The sequence below is a fragment of the Nomascus leucogenys genome, chromosome 5, assembly GCF_006542625.1.
Source record: "Nomascus leucogenys isolate Asia chromosome 5, Asia_NLE_v1, whole genome shotgun sequence".
NCBI classification, from domain to species: domain Eukaryota; kingdom Metazoa; phylum Chordata; class Mammalia; order Primates; family Hylobatidae; genus Nomascus; species Nomascus leucogenys.
Window position 1 is genome coordinate 71,847,362 of NC_044385.1, and position 27,211 is coordinate 71,874,572.

Sequence of the window (27,211 nt, forward strand, 5' to 3'; positions counted from 1 at the left end):
CGTAGCTCTAAAATGCCTATGGAAATGGAATAAGGTGGAGAAAACTGTTGATCAGTAGTACCCTTCTGGCAGTGCGATGGGTTGGGTGGGATGCATACTCTAGAGTTTACAAGAGTTTATTTGATAAGCCATGGGGTGGGGATGGGGGTATAAGCAGCTGTTGTGTGTGTGTAAGACCTGATCTTTCTCCCACTACCCCTATATTCAAGTAAAACAAATCTCAGTCCCTAAATTGTGTTCTAATGAGGATGGGTCTGGTTAATTGCAGGCTTTTGTTTTGTGGAGTGGTGCTCACAAGTTGGGATTCTGCTGCCCTAAGGATTCTCCCCTGTTCTTCCCCCTCGTAGGATTCAACCAGCCCCCTCTTAATAAACATTTAATAAACATTTAATGCACCATTTGTAGGGGATCCAATTTATTCATTACCAAGATGCCATAGGACCCTTAGTCTATCTGAGGAGGTGCAGGTATCCCAGTCAAACCCTGCTTCCAGGGCCTCAGGGAATCCAGCAACCCCCTGGATGCTCTTAAATGTGGGAGTCCCTATCCCAAGCTTTTGAGTAGGAAGATGGACTTACAGTCCTGTTCCTTCAGAGACCCTCTCTCTGTTTCTCGTTTTAGCCTCCTTCTTGAGGAGGTTTGGGGGCCGTGTGCCCAGGAAGCCCCTCAGTCCCCTCTGGGCCCTGGGGCATGCTGGATCAGAGAGGGAGCCACCTGCTAGGGGCACCTTCCCCACCCAGGGCACTCTGAAGAAAGCAGGGATCTTTGGATGTATTATGTCAGATGCTCACCATTTTCTTCCTTTTTTTGCCTTACTTTAGTGTTAACACGTTCTAAAAAAGAATAGGAAAAATTATTAACAGGATACGGTATAGTGAACTAGTCCAGACCTTTTAATCCCTTATGGAATCAATTTAAAAATCACCTCCTAGATATCTGGGAAGCTTCAGGGTGGAGTGCCTGTGTTTTGGGATAAAAGGCTTCCTTGATCTTCAGCAGTTGGAGGCCCGCAGAATATGCTCACCGAATACTGATTCCCCTCCCTGTATTCTTATTGCATCTTGCCCACTAGAGTTCAGGTTCTGAGAGGGTGAGATGGGTTTTGTCTACTTTATATCCTGCCTCATATACAGTAGGGATATAGTAAATGTCATTGCATGAACTAAGTATGGGTAACACCATTATCTTCCCTCCTAATTGCAGTGATAAATATTGTTTCCTCTCCTTTCAAAATGCCAGAGCACTTAACTCTCTGGCTCAATGTCTTACTTGAGCCTGGAGCCTCGACATTAAATTCCAGAAATAATGCCTTGGCCATTGGCCTCCATTAAGCCTGCTCTGTTCTAAAATGGCCAACAGCATGCTCTCCTTGGCTGGGGACAGGCGAATTCTGTGCTTCTTACCTTCTCCAGGATGGATGACTAACTTCTACGGATCATTTAAAATCATCATAAACTTTACCTTCTGGAGCAGGCTTCGTGGTGGTTTCTTGCTCTGTTTTTGATTTTGATTTTAAAGATTTTACTGTTAAAAGGCAGAAGAGGGTGGCTATTAATGATTTAAACCTTACATTTTCCAGTGGGTTCATACTGGGTATTTGGGGTCTCAGGTTCTTTCTTGGCACCCAAGACTGGTCAACAGTTGGGGGGAACTTAGGCTGGTGGCACAGCTGGCATATATAGATGCCCCACTGCACCCCACCCTCTTTGGCTTTGGCAAATCACTCTAGGATTGCAATAAATTAGTTGTCAGAAAATGTAACCCTATTGTGGCCATCTCCTCTGATTACCATGAGGCTAGTTTTGGTCCTCAGAATAGCTGGAAGGGCTGAGGCAGGGTAAGAGGAAGACTTTGGAGGTATCCCTCCTGCTGTAGGAACTGTAGAACCAAGTGGCTCCAAGGCCATGTAGACACACAATGCTGTGTGCCTGTCACTCTATGAAGTAGTGTGTCTGCTCTGTGGCCACGGGGTGTGTAATGGGGACTGGATGGGAAACATGGGGATTGCCCAGGATAGATCTGCTAAGATTTGTAATGGGAAGCTACTGTGTGTATATATATATTTAGGACTTTTGTAAGTTCTTGATTACCCTTGTTTTCTATCTTCTGGAACTTTATGATCCCTGTTCCTTTTTGCCTCTTTCCCTGGTGTTTGTCTTCCTACTCCTAAATGCTAAAAACATGTGTGTACATGTGTGTGTACACATACTCACAGACAGACACACACATACACATCCTACATTCCATTCTCTTTTTTTGAGACAGAGTCTCACTCTGTTGCCCAGGTTGGAGTGTAGTGGTGCGATCTCCGCTCACTACAACCTCCGCCTCCCAGGTTCAAGTCATTCTCCTGCCTCAGCCTCCTGAGTAGCTGGGACTACAGGCGTGTGCCACCACACCTGGCTGCTTTTTGTATTTTTAGTAGAGGCGGGGTTTTGCCATGTTGGCCAGGCTGGTCTCAAACTCCTGACCTGAGGTGATCTGCCTGTCTCAGCCTCCCAAAGTGCTGGGATTACAGGCATGAGCCACCGCCCCTGGCCCATTCCATTCTTAATAGCAAGGACTAAGAGGCCCATGATGAAAAAGCCAAGTAAACTACTCCATTAGCTTATGGGAGTGTCCTAAATTCAAGATGGACAGGGTACAAAAACAAAAACTTGTGTTGAGGCCTGTGGCGTTAAGAGGACTTTGAACACTTGCCATATCAGTGCCTATTAGTTCTTCAGCAAGAGGCCGGCACTTCTACAGACAAGGAGCTCTCCAATTTCAAGAAAACTCACTGTGCCATGGCACAGTTCTGACTGTTAGGAATAATTTCTTTTCTTAAAATATTTCCCTAGGATTGTGTTAGTGTCCTATTCTAGCCCTTCAGTCTGGAGGGTAAGACTCAGGTCTTGGTTTTGTGTGGCAGATTGTCAAATATTTAAAGTCAGTTTTTACATCTCAGAGTCACGTGTCTTCCAGACTTAACATCCCTCTTTGCATCAGCAGTTCTTTGTGTGACGTAGTCTTCAGGTTACTGTCCAGGACACCAGCCCTTCTGTTGAGCCCCCACCAAGCTGCTTCTAGTTCTTAGAGAGTGTGGTATCCCTCAAATTGAATGTGCCATTCGAGGGATGGCCCTCCAGTACGGGGCAGAGCAGGATGAAATCCTCTTTACATAACCTTTCAGTTGTATCTGGTTGTGTTAACTTTTCTGGCAGTGACATCAATTATACTATTGAATTATTGAGCTTGTGGTTGAAGAAAGCATCTAAAAACAAACAAGGCTTCCTCACTCTGCACTTCTCCAGCCTGCTGTTTTTGGGGACCTGATAGTAGGATCTAATATCAATGACCAATATCTTTCATCTAGCTAATTCTGGTCCGATGTTTCTGCCTGCCAAAATATTTTAGAATCTGATTATGTTATCCTCAGCATTCAACAGCTTCAGGGCATCTACAAATATAACTTTTCCTTCTAAATCTGCATCCAAGCCTATTATAAAAAATGTTGTACTGGACAGAGCCCCACGGCTCTCTGCTGGAAACTGGGTTGACTCTGATCTATGAAACAGCATCTTGTGGTGCTGTTCAATCAGTTATTAGTGATGACATCATCTTACAGTAGCACCCACCTAATATATCTCTATCTTGTTCAGGAACATCAGGAAGCCTTTGGAAATGAAATGTCTTGTGGAATTTCGCCCTATGGGGTTTCCACAGTTCCCTAATCTGATAACCTTGTCAAAAAGTGACCTAAAAGCCAGTATTATGTGATTGGCTTCTATTGATCTTAGGCTGGTTTCTTGTGATCATTTTGCTCTCAGTATTTGTCCCGCATTGGTCACAGACTCATTTCACCAACTTCCCACAATTCCTCAAAAACCAGAAGCATGATTAAGCTGTTCTCTCACTATGTAGACATTCTGGAATATATTTTATCCAGATCAGGAGACAGCAGTTACCATTCTCTTTTGACTTCTTTTCACCAATCTTTAGTTCCTGCTATTTCTCACCTAATTTTGTTGCACTCTTTTCAGTTTGAGGATAATTTTCTTTCACAGTGAAGTCAAAATTAAATAGCAATTGAACAACTTGATTTTTCCCTGAATCATTCATCAACACTACACTAAACAGTACTAGCCTATCTGTCTTGATTTTTTTTTGGCTCAATTCTATTTTAAATGGGCCTCTGTCTTTTGTTGCTGCCTGTGTGATCACTATTATTATTATGTTTTGGTAAGAATGTTTATCCTGGGATTGATTCAGCTTTCCTGACACTATTCTTAAAGTTCACAGCCATTTTCCTACATTTATTGTTGACAGCATCCTCATCTTTTTAACCTCTGCATGTGATATTTCAAAATCTGAGTCCACTGAAGGAAACACACCAGTTTGCACTTTTGAGAGCTTTCAATCCTCTTCCCCATCTGATATGGTTTGGCTGTGTCCCTACCCAAATCTCATCTTGAATTGTAGCTCTCCTAATTCCCATGTGTTGTGGGAGGGACCTGCTGGGAGATAACTGAATCATGGGGGCGATTTCTCCCATACTGTTCTTGTAGTGATGAATAAGTCTCATGGACCTGGTTGTTTTATAAGGGGAAACTTCTTTCGTTTGGTTCTCAGTTCTCTCTCTTGCCTGCTGCCAGGTAAGACGTGCCTTTCCCTTCTGCCATGATTGTGAGGCCTCCCCAGCCATGTGGAACTGTGAGTCCATTAAACATCTTTTTCTTTATAAATTACTCAGTCTCAGGTATGTCTTTATCAGCAGCGTGAAAACAGACTAATACACCATCTGACCTCTGTTTACACCTCTGTGTATTCTCACCCACATTTCTATACACACAGTGTCTCTCCGTACATAGTTCTATCTACAGAGCTCTTTTCCTACGAAGACTAATTTTTTGTAGTAGGATATACCCTTTTATCACCATGATCTGACCTTGAATCAGTTGAGGGTTCAACAACAATTTCACAAGTATTTAATAAATATTCATTTGTGCTTACTATGTGCCAGGCACTAAGTATGGAGAATTTCTGTGAGCATGGATGTAAAGCTCTATGTTAGAATTTCTGGCTGACTTGGTTTATGATTCTGCTCTGTGCCTGGATAGACATATGAGGCCACAACTAGTATTTCTGGTGCTCCGGAGCATCTCCTCATATGGATGACGAGGCATTTCCTGTGCCTGTTGCAGCCTTTCCATGTCAGACCTGCCACCCTCTGGAGTCATAGGTCCCAAGGATTTACCTGGGTATTTTTTCCTCCATATTTGGCCAAAGTCCTATTTGTCGAGAAAGGCTGAGCCATGTGGAACACAATTTTTGACTCTTTGTGGTTGAACAATCCCATAATAAAATCATGCTTTGGAAGCGGGAGCCTTGAAACCAATTCATCTTAAACTAGGGGTTCTCCAGTTCCTCATTGTTCGTGTCCCCGAGCATCCTCTGGGGATCTGGTTAAGAATGCAGATTCCAGGATGTCTCAGGCAGGGGTTCTGATAAGCGCTGGAAAGCTACATTTTCACAAGTGCTTGGTGACAGGGATGCCCAGTTCTGGGCCTCCTGGAGCAGCAGTGCCCATGCCTGGCCTCCTCTTTGCTGGCTTCTGCTGGCCTGAGCTCCACGTGCCCAGTTCTTTGGGTTGTGTTTGCCGTGGTCACCTGTGTTTCTCCAAGTGACCAGGTGGCTTTTTCCCTGGGCTGAAAGCTCTACTTGTCTGCATCTGCCATGCTTGGGAATCCTTAGTAATGTGTACCCTACCTGCAGGAAGACCGCTTTGCCCTCCTGCATGGATGGTTTTCCTGCGTCCCTTTCCTCCACCTCCTCTTGACTGGGTTTTGCACTTCCCTACCTTCCTGGAGTTTTGTGCTTCCTGGTTCCTCTTTGTCGCCCTCTTCAGGCATGTGGCCAGCCTGTGTTTTATACCAAGCAAGGGAACATGGACACTCCTCAGTGCTCCCTGGTTCATGTGGGACTTTCGTCAGAGTATGCTTGTTTGGAGTGAAAACTGGAACATTTCAAAGTCAGTTCTCAGTATGGTTGGTAGAGAGCGTGGCTAGGTAGCTGGTTGCCTTCTCCCTCTCTCAGCAGGGCTCACAGGACCTAGGCTTCCCTGACCCTAGTGGCATTGGAGATGGAAAATTCCTTTCCATGGCTTTCTTGATAGCTGACTGGCTGTCTAGCCCATAAACATACTCATGGCATTTAATGGTGACCCAGGGCCCAGGAGCTGCTTAATCTATTCATTCTTTGTCCCTCTTTGTCACACTTGCACCGTTCTATTGGCCAGACACAATCATATACCTGTTGCCACCAATGCTCTCCAGAAAGATAGATCGGAAACTATAGACAGAAGGGGAAAGAAAAGCCTCCATGAATTTTTAGGGAATTGCTTGCCTTTCCTTGTGTTTCAATCTTTGTTCTAATGACCATCCCCCCACCCCAAGTAACTGCAGGAAACTGGGGTGTCATTGAGCCTGGCTTAGAGGCTCCAACACAGTCCATATCTTTGGCTCAGGCCACCAATGTCACAATATTTGATCAGTGGACGTTTCCTGTGGCTGGTCAGACTTTTACTAAACACTCAGTATATGTTGGCTTTAAGGAATTCCAAGACATAGCTGCAAAATGTGCCCATACAGACCGAATATACATGGTGATTACAATCTCAATGAAACACAGACATGATTAGCTCTGTTCATAATGCTAATGAAGAGCCGATGAAACAATGATTTCAATGGGGCCCCTCTCGGGGCTGGGTCCACAGCGGTGTGAACAGGCTCGAGTGCCCTCCGTTGCATACCCCAGCCTTTTCCCATTACCTTTCTCGTCTCCCACATCCTCTCAAGCTTAGCATTGGCACTTGACTGGCAATTACTCAGTAAATGACTTTCAGAATCCTTCTTATGAATATTTAGATAAATGCTCAGATTTTCTCGGTGGTCATGCTTACTGACTTTGAGATGGTTCCAGTTCTTGGGGCTCCATGGGAGCACACATGCTGAAAAAGGTCCCCAGTGAACCGATGTAGCCTGTGAAACACTCTTCAGCACACGCTGGCAGTATGTGCCTGTCCTCTGCCTCTCCATTCTCCCTTATAGGGTTTCTGGCTCCTAATTTCATTTAACCACATTGGAGCTACAAAATATAGCAGCCATGGATAGGGGCAGGGAGCGGAGGTGACGGGGGAATCCAATTTACTGCTGCCATGACTACAGATGTGAAATAAATCTGTGAATCAGTAATGGATCGATCCCACTAAAGCTGGATTTAAATCATTAATAATGGCAAGAAATGCTATTAGGTCTTCCACCCCCAGGGTCCCCAGAGTGAGGATTTGGGGGTTTAATTGGGTAGAGAATGAAGACCCTTAATGCAATTTTGCCAGACTCTCTCCTGTGTGTCTTAGCTGTAGCCATGAAAGTTCACTACATGGATAGTTTTGGTGGGTTCTGAATCAGGGCTGGCTTCGACCCCATGCTGAGACTGTCTGAGGTGGGCCCATGTCCCATTTTCCATTTTCCACATGATTATCTGGATATGGCCTGTCACCTCAGGGAGCCAGTGTGTAATCTGGGAAGAAAATGGTCTGTGTCCCTGAGGGAAATTGTGCCTGTGTTCATGTAGAACAAGAATAGGAAGACGAATGAAAAACAGGGGAGGAGACGGAAAGATGGAAGAAGCTATTTGTTTCAGCACTTTGCTGATGCTCTTTCTCTGAGGGGGATCTGGGATGGGAGGAAACAGGAAGCAAGGCTAGGAGAGGAGTTAATATCTTACCCAAAATGAGACCTCAGAGGGCAAAGGAAACAGTAGGATATCATTAGCATGAGAGGCAATACTTGAGTCACAATATTTCACATGCACAAAATGCTGCAAAACCATTCCTCCCCCAGCCCACAGAGCCCGGCCGCGCCTTGCCGACAGAGCACGGCTTCCCTCACCGGCAGTTCTGTCATAGCACCAGTCCGTTTGACTGGCCTGGCTCCTCCTGTACAATGTCTGAAGTGACTCGGAAGACTCTGTGGCAGATTCAGAGACGGGAGAAGGGGCAGTGAAAGTCAATGGGACAGTCAAGAAGGCGGTCACCTGAGAGGGGCCAGCGTCTGGACTCCTGTCAGAGGGGAGAACAGGAAGGTCAATTTCCAGACAGGGGCCAGGTCAGGAACCCCTTCTAAGGCGCGCTAGGGGTTGAGGGGGTGCTCTTGACTTCCAGACCCAGATGATGGACATCTGGAGGTTTGAAGAGACTAGCTGTGAATCATGAAAAACAGGCCAGTGTGTCACTCTGGGCAGCAGAGCCACACATTGCCACTGCCGCTTCACTAAACTGTGAGAGGATCTGGGGCTGCCTTCAAAGGCCACTGGGCCAGGTGGTCATAACTGACAGATGTTCCAGAACATTCTCCTTCCTTCCTGGCTCACAACCCTGCTTATTCTAGTGCCTCTCCCTGCCTCACAGTTGTTTTGGGCAGAGTGGAAAAGATACTGAATTAGATGCTGCAGCAGTTTAAAATCAAGCACTGAGGTCTGTCCCTGCAATTGGCCCACCACGAACACCACCACCATCAAAAAGGCTTTCGAAAGGGCCTGAGGACAGGGCACTGGGTGTGAGGTGCAGGCTCCACTACCTGGCAGCTTAGGATCCAGAGGGATGACCCTGACACATCAACCCACACTATGTTCTTTCTCAGTAGTCTCTGGCTTTTAACTAGGGGCAAGAAACTAATTCAAATGAATGAGGGAGTCCTTGGGGTGTTTTGTCCCTGGAGTTATTTCTTGTCAACTGGCCCAATTGGCAGAGATGGGCACAAGGCAAAATGCCCAACATATAAATAGGTGGTGACTATGGTTGGTAGAGAAGGCATAGACTTTGGTGTCGGCTCTTGACACCGGAGCTTAAATGCTGGCTCTTGCAACATAGTAGAGGCACTTGGGGTAAGTTACTTGTTTGCTGTTGCTCTTGCAGAGGAAGTAAGTTAGGCCTGTCCCCATCTGCACCAGGGAACTCAGTGTAGGGGCAGGGAGTGGGGTAATGGCTGGAGTCTGGGTAAGGGCTCAGGCAAAGAGGTGGAGGGAGAGAGCAGAAGCCTGTTTTTTCTCACAGGTGGGTGCCCTAGGAAGTCTCCCTTCAGGGTCTGTAGGAGTTTCAGGCAGATCTTGCAGGTGCCTCTGAGGGACCAGTAGGGGAGCTTGGGTCTGTGCTAGCCCAGCAGGCTGGGGCTGAGCAGCTATGTTCTTAGGACACACTGTCAAGAAGGGGTGCCTGAGCAAGTGCCAGATGTTTGGGTCCTAGGTCATGTGACCGCAGGGATTAAGAACAGACGGATGCAGGTGAGTTTCTTAGACCCATGTCAACTCTTGCCTTGCTCCAGGCCCCAAGGCCAGGTGAGGAGACTCTCCAGGGCCTGTTTCTTTATCCTTCTAGCGAGATGATGACTGTTGTACCTCACTCATCTGGTGCCCACTGGGACCCACAGAGATGATGCCAGTCCTCATGAAAGGACTTAGAAAAATCAAATCTGCCAAACAAACTTAGAGAGTTATCTCACAATATTGGCCTCTCTGGTCATTTCCACTATCATGTACATTTCCCCCCATACGCTGTCTGTCGTGCCTGCTCCAGGCTGGATCATTGCAGGGCCTTCTGGGATTCCTGCCAGGGCTCACCTCCTGGGAAGCAGAGCCGGGTTCCAGCCACTGGGCTGAACACTAGCCCTGTGTTCTGTTGCAATGGAGAGGACACAGGGAGGAGCCATTGGATCCTGGATCCTGGGGAGTTGGACTGCTCGAGGCCTCCTTCTGTAGTGCTTTAGTGAGGGGAAGGCCGCGCACGTGCCTGGAGGACCTTCGGTAAGTGGGGAAGTGAGAGAGGGAGCTGCTCCAGGCCTGGGGTGGCTGATAGCCTTTCTGTTTATAAGGGACACATGACACGCTTGATCTGTACCTGCTATCCTTCCCCAACCCTTGCCTGTCACACACGTGCACGTGTGAATGTAACACTTATTGCCTAAAGGAGTCTGTGGAAGGTTTGGGTTCTCAGCTTTCTCATGTAAAGAATATCCTGGGCCTCTCTGAGAACTTGGAGGCCCAGATCTGGCCCCTGGGGACCCAAGCCTGGTGTGGACACGAGGAAGGGCCCCCAGGGCCTCTCTGATCCTCACAGCTTTCCATGGGCCCTGGGAACCCACTGGAAACCTCCTCAGCTGAAATATGAACAAAGGATTGGCTGGGTGTGTGTGTTTGGAATAAAGCTGACCAGGAATCCTGACTCTTGTTCCAGGCATGCTAAGTTTTCTACCTGGCGGTTCGTGGGGTGCAGAACGGAGGATGACACAGATCTGTGGCACTTACTGAGACTGTGCTGTATGCTGGCCACTGTTCAGCCTCCCGCTGAGTAAATATACATTTCATCCTCACCAAAACCCCGTGAGGCTGGAAATCTTCCTCTCCCCATTTTACAGATGAAGAAACTGAGGTACCAGGAGATTAAGTGGCTGCCCTGTAGTATTAAATAAAATAAATCCAGGCAGTCTGGCTCCAAAGCCCCAGTTCTCAATATCTTTAAGGTGGTCACATCACTGTTGGGTCCCTTCACTGTGTCTGGGCACATTGCTTCACTTGCTTTGAGTGTCAGCGATTGGGGTGAACGGGGGCCTTTGGAATGCCACTCCCTCATTTGTGCAACACCTGCAGTGGAGTTACCTGTCAGAGGCCTTGCAGTGCCCCTGGGGTGTGCAGTGGGAAACAGAGCGGCCAGTGCAGGGCTGGAGGGGGGCCGCCTCGCTGGTTCAAGGGACAGCCCTGCGTGGAAGCCCTGTGCCCTCAAGTTGTAACTTATGGGTCCCCTACTTGGCAAAACTGGGATTTCATTCCTCCTTCTTGCCATAACCAAACTGGCCCCATGCTTGTTTTAGATCTAGTGGAGATAAATTATCCTTTGGGGAGAAAGTGTAGGGGACAAGACAAAAAGCCAAGGACAAAGCTTGTGTACCCCTGCAGCTGGGCACGTAGCAGGCCCAGCATATTCCACAGAGGCTCTCTTATTCCACAGATATTTCATTGACCGTCTAGTGTGTGCCAAGTCCTGTCACAGGATTTTAATGAGTATTCACTGAATGAGAATTCAGGCCTTGGAAATATGCCTGAGCCTATTCTCTTCCTGGACAGACTGCACCTTCCCTTGGGGCATTCATTCATCTGCTCCCCTGAGAGCACTGCTTGTGAGCCCTTTGCGGTTTCTCCTGGTTGAGACCTTCTCTCCAGACTCAGATGATCTCTGCCCCTTTCGTCTCTAGTGGTTCTGAGTACCCAGGACTCTGATCTTGGGACCTGCCTCTCCCCTGTGAGTGACTGAGTGGCAGAGGCAAGCAGGGTTGTAACTTCCAGGAGCCCCCACTAAACTCCTTCTTCCTCCCCTACTCCACGCCACTCCCTGTCTTGGGTTCTCCAAGGGCTGCTGAAACATTGTCCCCAAGCAGGAGTTTCCACTTGATTTATCCCAAAAGAAAACTATTACCTTGCGTCATGAAGAAGCATGGTTTGTGATGAATAACTTGCCTTGGGTTCTATGGGAAAAAAGAATAAAAAACAATATTGGCAAAAAAGCATTTTTCTTTCTATTTAAAAATATGTTGTTAAGTACATGGAGAGGGCCCTAGTTACAGAAATTTTCTATTTTTACTTTTCTTTAGTATTGTCTCTTAATGGTTTCCTTTAAAAATTACTAGGTTGAAATTTTATAAAATTAGTGAGAACTCAAGAAGATACTTTTCAGGCAATCATGGATTTTGGAAATTCGAGTTTGCTTTGCTTATCTCTATGGTTATCCCAGAAGCCTACCGCTGTATCGGGATGAAGGACATCTGTCCAGCAGAGGTGACTGAGGTGCAGGGGATATATGTATTTTAAGAATTATTTTTAATTTTAAAGGACCTGCTTGTGTCATGTAATCACCTGATTGTTTGCCTTGAATGATATGGCATAAGGAATTTCTTGTAGTCTTGGGATAAATTATGCCACCAAGTCTGATAATACAAAATGGCAACGGGGGAAGCAGTAGAGAAACGAGAACCGGAACATTTGAATTGGAAAGGGAAATGTGAACACTTCCACTTATCCATAGCTTAACCATGCAAGAAAATATTATTAAGGAACATCCCTTGGCTATTAAAATGATGTCTTGACTGGGTGAGGTGGCTCATGCCTGTAATCCCAGCACTGTGGGAGGCCGAAGTGGGCGGATCATGAGATCAAGAGATCAATACCATCCTGGCTAATGTGGTGAAACACCATCTCTACTAAAAATACAAAAAATTAGCCGGGTGTAGTTGCAGGCGCCTGTAGTCCCAGCTACTCGGGAGGCCGAGTCAGGAGAATGGCGTGAACCCGGGAGGCGGAGCTTGCAGTGAGCCAAGATCGCACCACTGCACTCCAGCCTGGGCGACAGAGCAAGACTACATCTCCAAAAAATAAAAAAATAAAATGATGTCTCTAAAAATTAAGCAACATGGGCAAATGATGAAGTTATAATACTAAGTTACAAAAGTAAAGTACTAACTTGTATAGACAGCATGTTTAAAACAGTAAAAACCAAACCACACAACAAGGACCATCACTACCAAAAATGCAAACAACGGCGGCAGAGAGACAGAATACAAATCACTTAAGTGTGAATTAGCTTTATTTATATTTGAATGTTCGTGGGATGTCTTTCTACTTTTTACTGTTCAAATTTTTCATTTTTCAAAGAAAGGAACAAGAAGATATTTGTTTTTTGATGTCACTTTTCTAAAATTAAAATAGGTACATAACTTATTAAAAAGCAGAAACAAAGCATGAAAGGAGGAAGGAAGGGAGGAAAGGAGGAGAAGCAACTAGAAGAGGAGAGAAAGTTTGGCCCTTCTAATGATTTTCTGTGACCTTGGAGTAGTCACATACCCTCTTTCTAGCTCCAAGTTGCTCATCTGTGACATGGGCAGGAAGAGATAATGGTTGGGACAATTAAAGGAGATAGAGATTGTGAAATAAACAATATTCACCCTATGCCATCAGACTCTGTTCCCTAACTTTCACTGGGACAAGACACGTGCAGAAAATGATTCTGTTCTTTTGGGAGCACATTGGAGGCAGAAGCAACCAGCTCTGGGGCTCAGCATTCCCCCACCCACCAGTGGCTGACTCAAGGTCACAGAAGTGAACTTCCTTGCATGAAAAGTTGGCTGGCTTTCTCTTCTCTGCCTTGTTAGTATCTCTTGCACCTTTCTTCTGAAATTTCCAGAATTGCTAGGTTCCCTGTTGGAAATGGTAGTTGGGACACCAACTCTCAACTGGAAATGGCAACTGAATTACAGCATTTAGGTCAGATGGCATTCGGAGCTGCCGAGGAGGATCTAGCAGGGTAAAGAAAATAAAATTCGATGCACTATGTATATCAAAAGATTAGGCAAAAACACGATGAATCAAAATCAATGTACTGGGACATCTCTATAGCATTTTTTGTCATAGGGCAGAATTTATCATTAGGAATGTCTTGGGTACTAAAAAAACTAAAAGGGGGTCTCATTATGGGGTGGTTTCACTCTACATGCATGTTCTATGGCATGTTCTATGGCAGCATGTTCTATATTCTATGGCAGCATGTTCTATGGCAGCAGGAGAGCAATGTAGCCTGGAGGCTCGTCTAGCACCTTTCTTCTTGTAAGATTAGAAGAGTATTTTATACCTTACAATTGTGTGGTACAGGGGAGTTTCAAAGCAGTTTCAGATATGTTACTTCATTTACTTATTACAACCCACTGTGAGAAAGGTGTTTTTGCACATGGGGAAACTGAAACCTAGAGATGGTAAGTGACATGCCCAAGGTCTAGACTCCACTGTGTGCTGGGTTTTCTGACTTGGACACCACAGCACTCACGCCCATTTTGTGCATCCAAAATCTGAACTCCCCCAGCAGGCCAGTCAGATGCGACTAACCAATTATTCACTGGCAATTGATGCTGCATTTATATTCAAGTTGCTCACCCAATTTTACTGGATTTCCCCGTAAACTCTGGGGGGAATCAACCCTTTAAGGAAGAGAGGTGGGCGGGTGTTGTTAGTCTGATGTAACCTGATTTGTCCAGGGCTATGGGAGTCTCTGAAGTTGACCGGCCTGTAGGGTGGATGAGTGGAGGGTGCAGATCCCTCCCACAGCCTGGTTCATTGTGTCTCGTCTTTTGGTTATGTCCATTTCACAAAGCAGGTATTGTGGCTAGGGGTGTGTGGCCAGGCACAAGTCAATGGCAAGGGAATAATAATACATCATGTAATATAGTAATACTTATAATGGCTAACACTTGCTTAGGCCTAAAATGCTATGTGCCTGGCATATCTCTTAATGATTTACCCAATTAAACCCCTTTAATCCTCCCACACATCCTATGAGGTAGGTCTAATGCTGTTCCTATTTACAATGAAGACAACCAAGACATGGAGAGGTAAGCCACTTGCCCAAGCTCATGCAACTAGTGAAAGGGAGAGAGCTGGCATTCAAACCTAGGCAGTCAAGCTCCTGAGAGAAAGGAAAATGTGCTCTTCATGACAGACTCCTATCTGCTATTAAGTAGATAAATAAATGGCACTCAGGCACCCCCTTCACTGTCTGCTCCTGTGGCAGACATCACTAGTTGATCACAGCACTCTTTGCTGCTGAGCCCAGACAAGGCCTCAGAATTCTTCTCAACGTAGTTTTCCACTACTAACCTCAAGCAGTTACTGCATCAGCATGAGAGATAAGCCCATTTGTCATATCTAGGGCTCATTTTATAGATGCCAATTAATGGATAAGATTAAAAAAATGTGTGTGTACCCATGTATATGTGAGTGTGACTGGCTCTAGTTAGTGAATATGATCACTTGATTCAATTTACATGTACTAAGCATCTGCTATAGGTGAAGAAGGCACTCTTGTTAGTCACTGAGGTTCAACACAAGGGTAAACAGAGTTATATCTTAAGGGTATTAGGAGACTATTCTACATAAAAATATTGATATATTTTTTTGAAAAGTTAAGAAATTTCTTATAAATTTTTTCTTAACCTGTTTTGTACAATCTGTCTTGAAACCCTAGAATTTCATAGACCAAGACATTCTTTCATGAGCCTTGAAAGGCATTTCAGCATCTCCCTAGTGTTTTTTCAGTGCCTCTCCAATTTTTGTTAGCAGGACATTTATTTTCAAAGTGTTTGCTTTATACACAGTTCCATTCGCTTGACAGCATTGTATTTGTCCTACTCTAGTGGGTAATATATTTACAAAGATCCAGCACATAGAGGGGACATGTTAAGAATGCTTGATTCATACCGTGCAAGAGAAAAAGCCCTGAATGCTATTTTTCAGTATTAGAATTACATTTGATACTTTAACAGCAGGGATATTAGGATTCCAAGAGAGAGCTTAATGGTAGAGGCACACAGAAAAGAGAGTTTCCCAGCAATAGCAGAATTACCTCTCCAATGCAACAAGTAAATTTCCAGGAGGGGAGTAGGAATCAAGGATGGTACATCCGATTTGATGGAGAGGGACATAAAGGTAAAATGCCTGTGTGGCTGCTGAGAACACCCAGCTTTTAGGATGTAGGTTGTATGTAATCAGATTTTTAGGAATTTAAAAATTCAGGCTGCCTAGGATGCTTGCAGTTGGTAGCAGAACCGGATCCAGAAAAATAGTTTAGTTCTACTTATAGGCCAACATGAAGATGATGTAGGTGACCTGAACCTTTACATTTCTGTACCTAGTTGAATATGGCCATGCAGTCACGACATCAAGAGAAGACACTGCAGGGGCATATGAGCAAAAGCTGACATTAGTCACTGCTAGCAAACAGCACAAGGAGGCTGCTGCCAAATAATAAAACCCAACATGAGGAAATGCTGCCAGTTGCTGAAACAGTGTTGGAAAAATTTTAGCCCTTGGATGAGAAAAATCACTCCAAAGTCAAATACTTACCCACAGACTAAAATGATTCCTTTAAGGGGGCCGAATGGGTATCCTGAGAAGCATACCAGTGTCTGTTGACCTAGCAACAGAGTGTAGGAATGTATTCCAGGAAATAGAGATCTCTGATAAAGCAGTGCACCAAAATGCCATTTTTAAAAAGTAACAAAAAATTGGAAGCAATAAATGGTCAATAATAGCAGATTGATTAAAAATATTATAGCTTATCAACACAACACAATGTGATGCAGTCATTAAAATGATTTGTAGAAAGCTTAATAATGTATTTAATATATATAATATTAAATGATATTCATGTAAGTATACAGTGTTTATATAAATATATAAATAAGTGTATCTTTAAAAGTAGGTTACAAACACAATATAAAGCATGATCCTCTTACAAAAGAGGTGTGTGTGTATGTGTATATATATGTGTATATAAATATATGTATGTGCGTGTGTGTATATATATAAAATAAGTCTGGGGAAGATAAAAGTGTGGAAAGTGATTATCAAATCTGATAGTCAAGTGGTGGTGATTTTTGCTGTCTTCTTTTTGCTTATATATAGTTTCTTTCTTTCTTTCTTCTCTTTTTTTTTTAGAGATGAGCATTCTGTCACCCAGGCTGCTCAAAATCCTGGGCTCAAGTGATCCTCCCATCTCAGCCTCTTGAGTAGCTGGGACCACAGGTGTGTGCCACCACACCCGACTAAATTTTAAAATTTTTTTATAGAGATGAGGTGTCGCTATGTTGCCCAGGCTGGTCTCAAACTTCTGGCTTCACATAATCCTCTCGCCTTGGCCTCCCAAACTGCTGGGATTGCAGGTGTGAGCCACTGCTCCTGGCCTGCTTATATATAGTTTCTAAAACATCTGCAATGACATATATTACTTGTGTAATATGAAAAAGGAAAGATACAAATAACAATTATTATTATAAGCAGGTGCTTTATGTTTATGAAGTCTTCCTGCCTGCTTTGTTGGTGCAGTGCTTTGGGGCAAAGCTATTGTATTATAGTTGTGAGCAGAACTTTGTCAGTAAATGAGTCTTCCTACCTGTCAGCACCATGGATAGAGTTGACAATTTGTGCTCTGGCTCTGTGTCAGGTTTGTGCTTTTTTCCTGGGCATCCTGGTAAACTAGAGTTACCATCCTTTGGGAGGCCCTCCTCCAGATACTCATCCCTTTCCAGATACTCTTCTTCATCCAACCTTCTTTCCCTTTCAGATACTTTTCCTCTTGTAGATGCTTTCCCTCCTCCAGATACTCACCTTTCAGATACTTTCTATACAGATTTTCTTTTCCATCCAGATTCTCTTCCTCCTCCAGAGCTTCTTCCTCCTCCAGATTCTCTTCTTTCTCCAGAGCCTTTTCCTCTTCTAGATATGATTCCTTCCCCAGATACTCCTCCTCCTCCAGATACCCTTTCTTCCCCAGATAATCTTCCTCCTCAATATACTCTTCCTCCTCCAGATACCCTTCCTTCCCCAGACACTCTTCCTCTTCAATATACTCTTCCTCCTCCAGATACCCTGCCTTCTCCAGATACTCCTCCTCCTCCAGATGCCCTTCTTTCCCCAGATACTCTTCCTCCCCCAGATACTCTTCCTCCTTCAAGTATTCTTTTTTCCCCAGATACTCTTCCTCTTCCAGATCCTCTTCCTCCTCCAGATACCCTTCGTCCTCCAGAGACTCTCCCTCTGGAGAAAATGGAGATTCATCCTGTAGACTTTCCTCATCTACTTCTACTTCAGTATCCTCTTTCTCTGAAGGCAAGGTCTGTGTGGAACATTGGGGAGCTGTGGAAGGGTGAGGAGGTGATGCTCCTGATAACTGATTATTTTCAGCAGACATGCTGGGGAAGTCGTAGGTGGTGAACTCCTTCTGCAGCAGCCAACATCACTTTATCATCCTGTATCCAAGAAAGGAATAAAATCCTATTAGCCAGTAATAGCAACTGCCTATTGATTTAATCCCATTTTTGTTCACTTATTTCATTCAGTAGTCTTTGGAGGGCTCTTTAAGTATGCAGATCAGTACATAGTGGCCAGTGAAAAAGGCACAAGAAGAGGGAATGGAAGCTTACCCTCAGTGAGCTGGGTGGGGAGACCACACCTGAAGGCCAGGCCTTTGACATTGTTGCACAATATGAAGTCAACAGGGAGGGCTGGAAAGCAATCATTGTTTAGTGGTGCTATTGCTAGAGAAGATTTTTATTTTTTGTTAAGTATTTATTGCCACAATAAATAAGACAGAGACTATCTTCCAGGAGCTTGAAATCTGGGGAGAAAGGAGTCACAAAAAATAGATTTCTAAACACAAGTGACCAACACAATGGAAGGGGTTCCCACAGTGTAGGATGGACACAGTGACTGGGGCTTCTGGTCAGTTAAGGCCCCTGTGGTCAGAAGTCTGTGGGTCATGTCCTCATGGCTACCACATGCACTGTCAGCCCCGCCCACGGCACCATCTGCCCTCAGCTCACCAGGCAAATGCTACAATATGTTTTAACACTGAGCATCTCCAGGCTCCCTCTTCTGCTCCATCCATGTCCTCTCTATTTTTTTATTAAAGTAACTATTTTGCTATATTAAATTGTTTGCACTTTTGTCCTTTCAACAGTATAAGCTCCTTAAAGGTGGATGGGGTCAGTGTCATTCTTTTTTGAAAATAGATTTTGAATTCTTCCACTCCTCCTCCTCTCCACTGTGGCCCACTGTGATTCCCCATGGTGAACACACCATCTCTAGACTGAATTACTGGTTTTCCTGAGACCCCTGCTACTGTTCTGCTAGTCATTTGCTGCAAAGAGTCTTCTTGTAAAAATATAAATCAAATCAGGATTGCCTTTGCTTAAAATCTCCCAGTGGCTTTCTGTTGTGCTTAGAATATAATGTCACTTCCGTTCCATGCCTGCCTGTCTTTCTGGCCTTATCTATCCCAATCCCTCCTCCCCTGCCCCCACCCTGTTACTCTCTCCTACAGCACTTATCATTGTGTCTAATTATGTGTCCATTTCTGTGTGTTCTTGTTCAATTTTTCTCTTCCACTCTGTGTAAGTGTCTCAATGATAGTGACCTTCTATAACCTGTTCCTCACCTGTATCTCTGTTGGTTAGCTGGGAGCCTGGTGCATAATAGATGTCCAGTAAACATATGGCCAGTGACTGAATGGAGGGCCAAGAGGAGGTGGCTCTACAGCAGTGCACCCTGAAGGTTTAAAAATGACATTTGTTCTGCACAACAGGACAGACTGAAGAGGCAACTGGCCCAGAATCCTTCTGCTTGCTCTGGGGACTTAAGAGATACATATCTTGGCCTGCCTCTTTCTGGCAGTCTGAGTGGGAAACTCTGTTCTAGGGAACCAGCCAGATGAGACCACCAGGATCAATTTTAGCAAATGCAGCATGATGTTCAAGATAAGGGGTGTGATGGACAAGGCCATTCATCATGGGCAAATGGCACATTTACCCACCCGCATCACTGTTGGAGCCCTTAGATTGCTGGATTCCAATAGGGTTAGTCTGGGGAAGTGAACACAGAAGTGCACTGCCCAGATCCCCTTTTCAAAGAAGGACTTGCTGCCCAGTGGTGAGGAGTGTGGTTAACAGGTGGCCCCCAGCTGCCAGCTCCTTCAGGATGTGTCTCAGCTGCAGAGTCCCTTTCTGATAGTGATGCCATTCTTGGGACAGCCTGTATCTGAGGACCAGGCAAGGTGGAGGTAGAAAAGCACAGTCAACTCCAGGCAGCACACCTCTGAGAGGCCACATTCACCCCAGAGCTCTCCGGCAGGCTGACCAAGGCTCACCAAGCCTACTCCACAAGTGCCGTCTCCATCTGGCCCAAGCCTGCTTCCTCTCCCTTTTTTCTCCAGGGGTTGACCCCAAGAAACATTTTGTATCTCAACAGTTGCATCTCAGCAGTTTGCATTTTAGAGTCTATTTCCAGAGAACCTACCTTGTGATAGCTTCACAAAATGTAAATCTGGGAAATAATTGACTGAAAGAGTTGGTGGAGAGAAAAACAAGGCTTCACTGGTAGCCTGATCACTTAAAAGGTCAGTGGCTGAGGATAGGGAGTAACCGGATCTGCCTGGGGCAGGGAAAGTTGGCCGTGCAGAGAGATGACAAAGATGGTAGCAGTAAAGGTGGAGCCTGTGCGTGGAGAGTTTTAAAACCCATCATGAAGCATTTTGTGTTGGGTGGCATCAAGAGAAAATTGCAACAAATTTAGTTATTAATTAAATTGGCTTTTATTCATGATTCATGAATAGAACCATTCTACAAACAGAATGAGAGCTCCTACCAGGCAGTAGCAAAACAGTGGGCTCTGTGAGGTGGGAACACAGAAACAGAGCAATAAAAAAAAAGTGGATTGGCTAACATTAGGTTACTTCGGTTACTTTTCTTGGTAAGGGTTAAAGCAGAGAGAGGACTTGCTTATTATTCTCAGGTAGACTGGAATCTCCCATTTTCAGGAAAAAGTGTGCTGTTTTGGGATCTATCTGTTTCCTTACAGTTTCAGTTTGGTTATATGGCACTTAGCATGAGTGACTCCGTTCTGGTTTGGTCTTGTCTACTGGGACCTAGTGCAGGAGTCTAGTCCAAAACGATGGCTTCCCATAAGTTTTGCTTCACAGTGGTGATGGTGAAAATGTTAGGATTAAAGCAACTCTGGAGCAAGAGGATTTCCGTGGCCATTCGCCAGACAGTTAAGAAGCAGCGGAGAATGGAAGCTGTGCCTGCAGTTGGCTTGCCCTTTTATCCTTCATTTTATGGCTCTGTGGTATATGAATGTTTTTCATGTAGGCTGCCTCCAATGCTTTTTGGAGGAGGCGAGGTATAAATAATACATGCGCTGATGGTGGAGGACACTGTTTTTGGGGCAAAGGGTGAGCTACGGAAAGCTTTGGGACCCAACCACAGCTACGTCTGTAGAAGCCTCTTCCATTGTAAAGGAGGCCCCTTCAGCTTTTTTCATCTAAAACCTCAACACACCACCTATTATTGCTGTCTACTTCTAACTCCCACTGGCTGCTGCTCCCTCGCCCTAAGACAGAGCTGGGATGGCGAGAACAATTGAAGAGTGGTGACAAGGATTCTTTGCTTGATCAAACTCTAGTCAGGCTCCTGAAACTTCTCCCAGACTCGTCTGTGCACTTCCTTGTAAAATCCAGATTCATTTTATTTATTTTTTTTCTTTATTTTGTAAAAATTTATGGGGTATCAGTATAATTTTGTTACATTCGTAGGTTGTGTAGTAAAGTCAGGGTTTTTAGGGTCTCCAGCACCCAAATAACATACATTGTCCTCGTTAAGTAATTTCTTGTTATAATAATTTCTCACCATCCACTCCTCTCCTACTCCCTCACTCTTTTGAGTCCCCATCGTCTATTATTCCACACTCTATGCCTACTCAGAAGTGAGAGCATGTGGTATTTGTCTTTCTGTGGACTGACCTATTTCACTTAAGACAATGGTCTCCAGTTCCATCCATGTTGCTGTGGAAGACACGGTTTCATTCTTTTATGACTGCACAGTATTCTATTTTGTATATATGCCACATTTTCTTTGATCATCCGTTGGTGGACACTTAGGTTGATTCCATACCTTTGCTATTGTGAATAGTGCTATGATCAACATACAGTTGCAGGTATCTTTTTGATGTAATGCTTTCTTTTCCTCTGGGTTGATACCCAGGAGTGGAATTGGTGGATTAAATGGTAATTCTACAAAGTCCAGTTTTAGCAAGAAACCTGCTAAGTCTATTTAGCAAGAATCCTGCCCCATCCTCCGTATCTGACCATCCTTGTTACCTGATCAGATTTCTCATCCTTCCCATGCCCTAGGCCTGCCTTCATCAAGAATCCTGTCAGGCTGGTTTAGCCTGAATCTCCTTTATCCCTGATGTTTCTTGTTAATTTCCCATCTACCCCGATGATGCCTTGATGTTTCCTCTGAGTTAATTTTCTATCCATTGATTCCTCACTCTGTCCTTGGCTGTAAATTTCCATTTGCCCATGCTGTATTCAGAAATGGGTCCGGTTCTATACTGGGATCTCCTTTCTCCTATTGCAAGAGGTCGTGAGTAAAATATATTTTTACTGTGGGGCATGGTGGTGCGCACTGATAGTACCAGCTACTTGGGAGGCTGAAGCGGGAAGGATTACTTGAACTTAGGAGTTCAAGACAAGCCTTGGGAACATAGTGACAGCCTATTTTTAAGCAATTTTAAAATGTATATATTTTACTGCTTTGATTGCTGTCCAGCTTTGGTTTTCTTTGACAGCCAGTCTGTCCAGCCCTCCCCTGGGAGAGGTGAGGAGCACACATAGGCATTGGCCACTCCATCAAAGGCTTACACTTCAGGGCTCCCTACCTCTCAGATTTTTGTAGCTGCTTAAGAGATCAAAATCAGCCGGTCCCCTGGATAGCCCAGGGGAGCATTTATCAATGGCACACCGTCATTCCAGATGATGGGTCTTTTCTTCCTATTTTCTCATCAGGCCTTGTAAAAAGGGTCCAGTCAGCTGCATTCTCATTTCAAAGATCAGAAAAAGAAACTGCTTTCTAGACACTCTCCCTTTAATTCTCTTAGAAATTTGTAATACAAGCCTACAGGTGGAATAAATAGTAACGGCAACTTGATACCCAGTGTCTGGGGCAAACATCCTGGCTCCAACTTGTGATTCAGACCCTGACCCATTTGAGAACAACAGGACATATCTCCTGAAAGGATGCAATGAGGCAGTGTGTACAGGCATAAGGAGTGTCAGGCACTGTAATTATTGCACAGTTATTCCTAACCAGCTCTGAAGGTGCGTGTGTGTAAACATCTATGTGTGTGAATGTGTGTTGTGGGTCCTTCTGAGGCCTTAATCAGTTCATGCCATGGGGAGAGAAAAAAGAGATTTGCCTTCCAACTACCCTGCTCCAGGGACTGTCTGCAGCCCAGCTGAGAGGTTTAGATATTGGGGTCCATCTGTCCTTCAGTCTGGGTCCTAGTGGCTGGGTCCCAGGAGAAATGATGGTTTTGGGGCAGTGCCGGAGTTGAGCTCCCTTTTCCTCAGGAGGCTGGTACCTCTCCCTGGGAAAGCGGCCTGACTTGAGGGATTTTCTTAGTGATACTTTGTTTGCCCAGACAGAACCACCCTTACAATTGGTCAGCACATTTTCTGACTCTCAGCCATGCTTTCAGGAAGTTGTTATCTAAAAATGTAAGATAGTCTGTGCTTTATAAAGCTCATCATTCAATTTCCAGACAACTACAGTCCAGAAGTCCTCAGATTGAATCAGTCTTCTTGCTTTGACTTCCACTCATCGCTGGCCTTTTTCAGTCCTGGGGGAGCCAGGAGGAAGAGTTCTACATGACAGCTTTTTAAGGATTTGAAGGTAGCAATTAGACTTTCCTCCAGGACTCCAGGCTCAACTCCAACAGCTTTCTTGGCATCTCTGCTGGGATGTCTAACAGACGTCTCAAACTCACTGTGCCTAAACTGGGATCCTAGTCTTCCTCCCCAGACCTCTCAGCCCTTGGGCTAAGCCTCTTCTTTTTCATTCTCACCCTACCTCATATCCACCAGGAGAGCAGTCTGGCTCCTTCTTCAAAGGATCTCACCTCTTCTCATCCCTCCATTTTCCCACCCTGCTCTGAGCCACGAACACATCTTGCCTGCATTATTGCAATTACCTTCTGTATCATTCAGGGTTCTCCAGAGAAACAGAACCAGTGGGATATATATAGAAATATAAGTGGGGATTTATTATAGGAATTGGCTCACACAATTATGGAGGCCGAGAAGCCCCACCATCTGCCGTCTGCAAGCTGGAGAACCAGGAAAGCTGGTGGTGTAATTCAGTCCAAGGCTGGAGGCTTAAGACATGGAGGAGGGGGGCCCCTAGTGTAAGTCCTGGAGTCTGAAGGTCTGCAAACCAGGACCTCCAAGGTCCTAGGGCAGGAGAGGATGGATGTCCCAGACAAAGAAGAATGAGAAAAAAATTGTCCCTTCCTCCATGTTTTTCTTCTAGCTGGGCCCTCAGTGGCTTGGACATTGGCTCCACATTGGCGAAGATGATCTTCTTTACCTACTCCACCAGTTCCAGTGCTAATCTCTTCCAGAAACACCCTCACAGCCACACCCAGAAATAATGAGCCTCCCTTAGTTCAGTCAAATTAACACATAAAATTAACAATCACACCCCCTAACAGGTCTATTCTTCACAGAGTTGCTGGCTTTGAAGATGTGGGGTGGACCCCTCACTTCCCTGTGATAGCTCCCCTCTCCCAGATGAAGTCAAAGCCCTTTCAGTGCCTGCAATGTCCTCCTGACTCTTCTCCCCCTGCCTCCCTTGGCTGCTGCCCTGCTGGTCCTAGACCTGCTGGTCTTTCCTAACATGCCAGGTGCTGGTCAGGGCATTATTTCTGGTTAAGGCCCTTACTCTCCCTGTGCCTGGGTCCTGTCCCCAGATGTCTGCCACAGTCCTGCTCCCTCTGTCACCCCCTTCCCCAGTGCCTCAGTGAGGCATGCCCCACTGCCCTGGGTCCTTCCCTGCCCGTTCCTAGCACTTACCATCTCCCTTAACCTGCCATCCTGTCCCCAGAGCACCTCTCACCATCTAATGTACCAAGTACCTTATTCATTTGTGGTGTGCGCTGTCTTGCTTATCTCTTACAAAGTAAGTTCCCTGGGAGCAGGGATCTTGGTTTGATTTACTGGTGTAGCCCAAGGGCCTAGGGCCCTGGCCAGCACACAGCGGGTACAATGTATGTTGAGTGAATGTGTGAATACTGGCCCCTCCCTTTCCCATTCCTTCCACCCTTCTGTGGATGGTGAGGTTTCTAGAGTCTTCTCCCCAGATGCACTCTTGTGGGCCAAGGGCTCTCTACACAGGTGGCCCAGAACAGAAGCCAAGCCCAGGCCCAGACACGTGGAGACAAGGGCGCCTCTCACGGTGCGGTGTGGTGTATCTGAGAAGAGGGAACTCTGCCAAATCTGTGAGGATGTTTGGAGTACACCCACTCCAAAAGAGGAAGGGGGCTCCTGCCCCTCTAACCAGGACGTTACATTTTCTTTGGCTCATCCAAATAATTTTTCATTGACTGCTAGCCATTTCCTGTTCCTCCCAGCTTAGTCTTATCTGTATCCTCATCCAAACCACTGACACAAATGTCCAACCAGAAAGCCCCAGGGATGCTGTGGCAGAAGCCCCTCATGCTGCCCATCTCCATCCATCAGTCAGGGGAGGCTGTGGGAGGGGAGCTAAGGTTCTGTGTGGCCAAAGCTCTGGCCCCCTCCAACCTCACGGCGAGCCCTGATGTGGGCATCATCACCCTCACTTCATAGGTAAGGAAAATCAGCTTTCAGGGGAAACAGAAGAGTTTACAGTCTTCATTTACAGGTGTGAAAAAAAATTTGTTTGAAAGAAAAAATTGTTTTCTACCTGAGCATCAAAAATAGTCCAAAGGTGGGAGAAAGAAAATCTTACTACAAACATTTTTGGCTGAAAAGAAAAAAAAAAAAGAAACACCAAGAAGAAGCCTGGCTACCACAGTAAAACTCTATCTCTAAAAAAACCTAAAAAAATTAGCTGGGCATGGTGGTGTGCACCTGTGATCCTAGCTTACGTGGGAGGCTGAGATGGAAGGATCACTTGAACCCAGGAGGTCAAAGCTGCAGTGAGCTGAGATCAGCCACTGTGCTGGTTTCAAGACCCTGTCTCAAAAGAACAAACCAAAACAAACCAAACCCAAGAAGGTTTGGATGAAAGCAGCTCTTTCTACAGGCTGCTGGCTGGGCCAAGCTTTTGAGGCCCTTCAGTCTCCACTCTCTAAAGCTCTTCCCAACGTGCTCCCTGAGACCTGGCCCCTGGAATCCCTGAGGCTACTCCCACTTTGCTCCTGAGGCCCCTCCCCCTCAACTTCCTGAAGCCCCTCCTCTTTGGTTCCCTGACTCCCAATCCACTCAAGGTGTCCTCCCATCTCTAAGGGTGGTCAGAGAGGTGTAGTGCCCCCGCCTCACTCTCCAGGGAGCCCTGCTGCCTGTACCCTGTCCCAAGTGAAATGTTCTAGAATTCTGCCCAGCATCAATATCACATGGACTGGGCTGTAATTTGCCACATCTGCCTTTTCTTCTCCTTTTATCTAAATTAGGAAAAGGTTCTTCTGTTTCCAGACTGAAGTATGGCCCCGCTTCTTCTCTATGCTTTAGCTGTTTGTGTAGTGCTTTGTGCTGCAAAGTGCTTTCGTATGCCCTGTTTAATGGATTCATCATGCAGCCTTATGAGGTAAACACTATCATCTCCATCTTATAGATGACAGCACTAAGGTTCAGAGAAATCAAATAACTCCACCAAGGTCAGGCAAGTCCTAAGTGGCTAGACTAAGATCTGGACCCAGGTCTGCTCTTGCTGAGGGCAATGTTCTTTCCCCAGTGCCAACTGTCATGTGTGTTTTGGAGGACAGCCCTTCTCAGGGAACCTTCTTAGAGGTCTCCCCCTGTGCATTGGCTTTAGCTCTCTCACAGCCTCTTCCACAAGCTCTGGTTAAACAACAATTCTCCTTGATAAAGAAAGTAAAGAGGGGGAGAAGAGGAGGAGGGAGAAGTTGGGTTTCTGTCATTTGCTGAGCACTTACTATGTGCCTAGAACAGGAAAAGGTATTTTCCTTTTCCTTTTTCCTTTAAAGATTGAACACAATCTGGCAAAGTATAGTTATCCTATTAACCAACTAAGAACCAGGGCAGTGAGCTGGTCTGAGGCCATAGCTTCTTAGTGCCGTATTTGATATTCAATGTCTGTCTCATTCCAAAGTCTAAATACTACAAAAGAGGAGATAAGCAACATATGTCTTCTTTGCAATCTTTATAACTCAAGTTCTAAGGGATTCCTTCAAATATTTAAAAGCTTTCATGAAAGTTATTTAAAAGAACGAAGAAGTAATATTTAGAGTTCCTACTTGCTAAAATGAAATTCACTGAGATGAAAAGACATCTGCGGTTACAACTTGACTGCACTAATTTTCAAGTCAGATAAAGAACCTTTCAATTAACCTCTCTTAAATAGTTACAATTATCAGCAACAAAGCAGAATTATTGATAATTGTTATAACAGATACCATATTTAATTTCAGATCTCAGAAGAAGGGTATTTTTGGGGTGTGTGAAAAATACCTTTCTACCCACTAACTGTGCTGAGATGCCAGGGTTTCAGCAATTATGAGCACATGTTTAGGCTGCCTCGTGGGGTAG

The 27,211-nt window shown here is 45.2% G+C and overlaps 1 protein-coding gene across 1 annotated transcript in view; it reads right to left on the bottom strand.

Moving 5' to 3' along the window:
• ERICH6B (glutamate rich 6B) overlaps positions 1-27,211 on the bottom strand; it is a 74,936-nt gene that overhangs the window by 38,541 nt on the left and 9,184 nt on the right. The window contains exons 3-7 of the mRNA XM_030813357.1: positions 17,239-17,879; positions 11,507-11,555; positions 7,932-8,101; positions 1,462-1,524; positions 792-833 (exon numbers count right to left, since the gene is read on the bottom strand). Of these exons, the coding sequence (XP_030669217.1) occupies positions 792-833; positions 1,462-1,524; positions 7,932-8,101; positions 11,507-11,555; positions 17,239-17,821 (907 nt within the window). The 5' untranslated portion in view covers positions 17,822-17,879. The remainder of the gene's footprint in view (positions 1-791; positions 834-1,461; positions 1,525-7,931; positions 8,102-11,506; positions 11,556-17,238; positions 17,880-27,211) is intronic.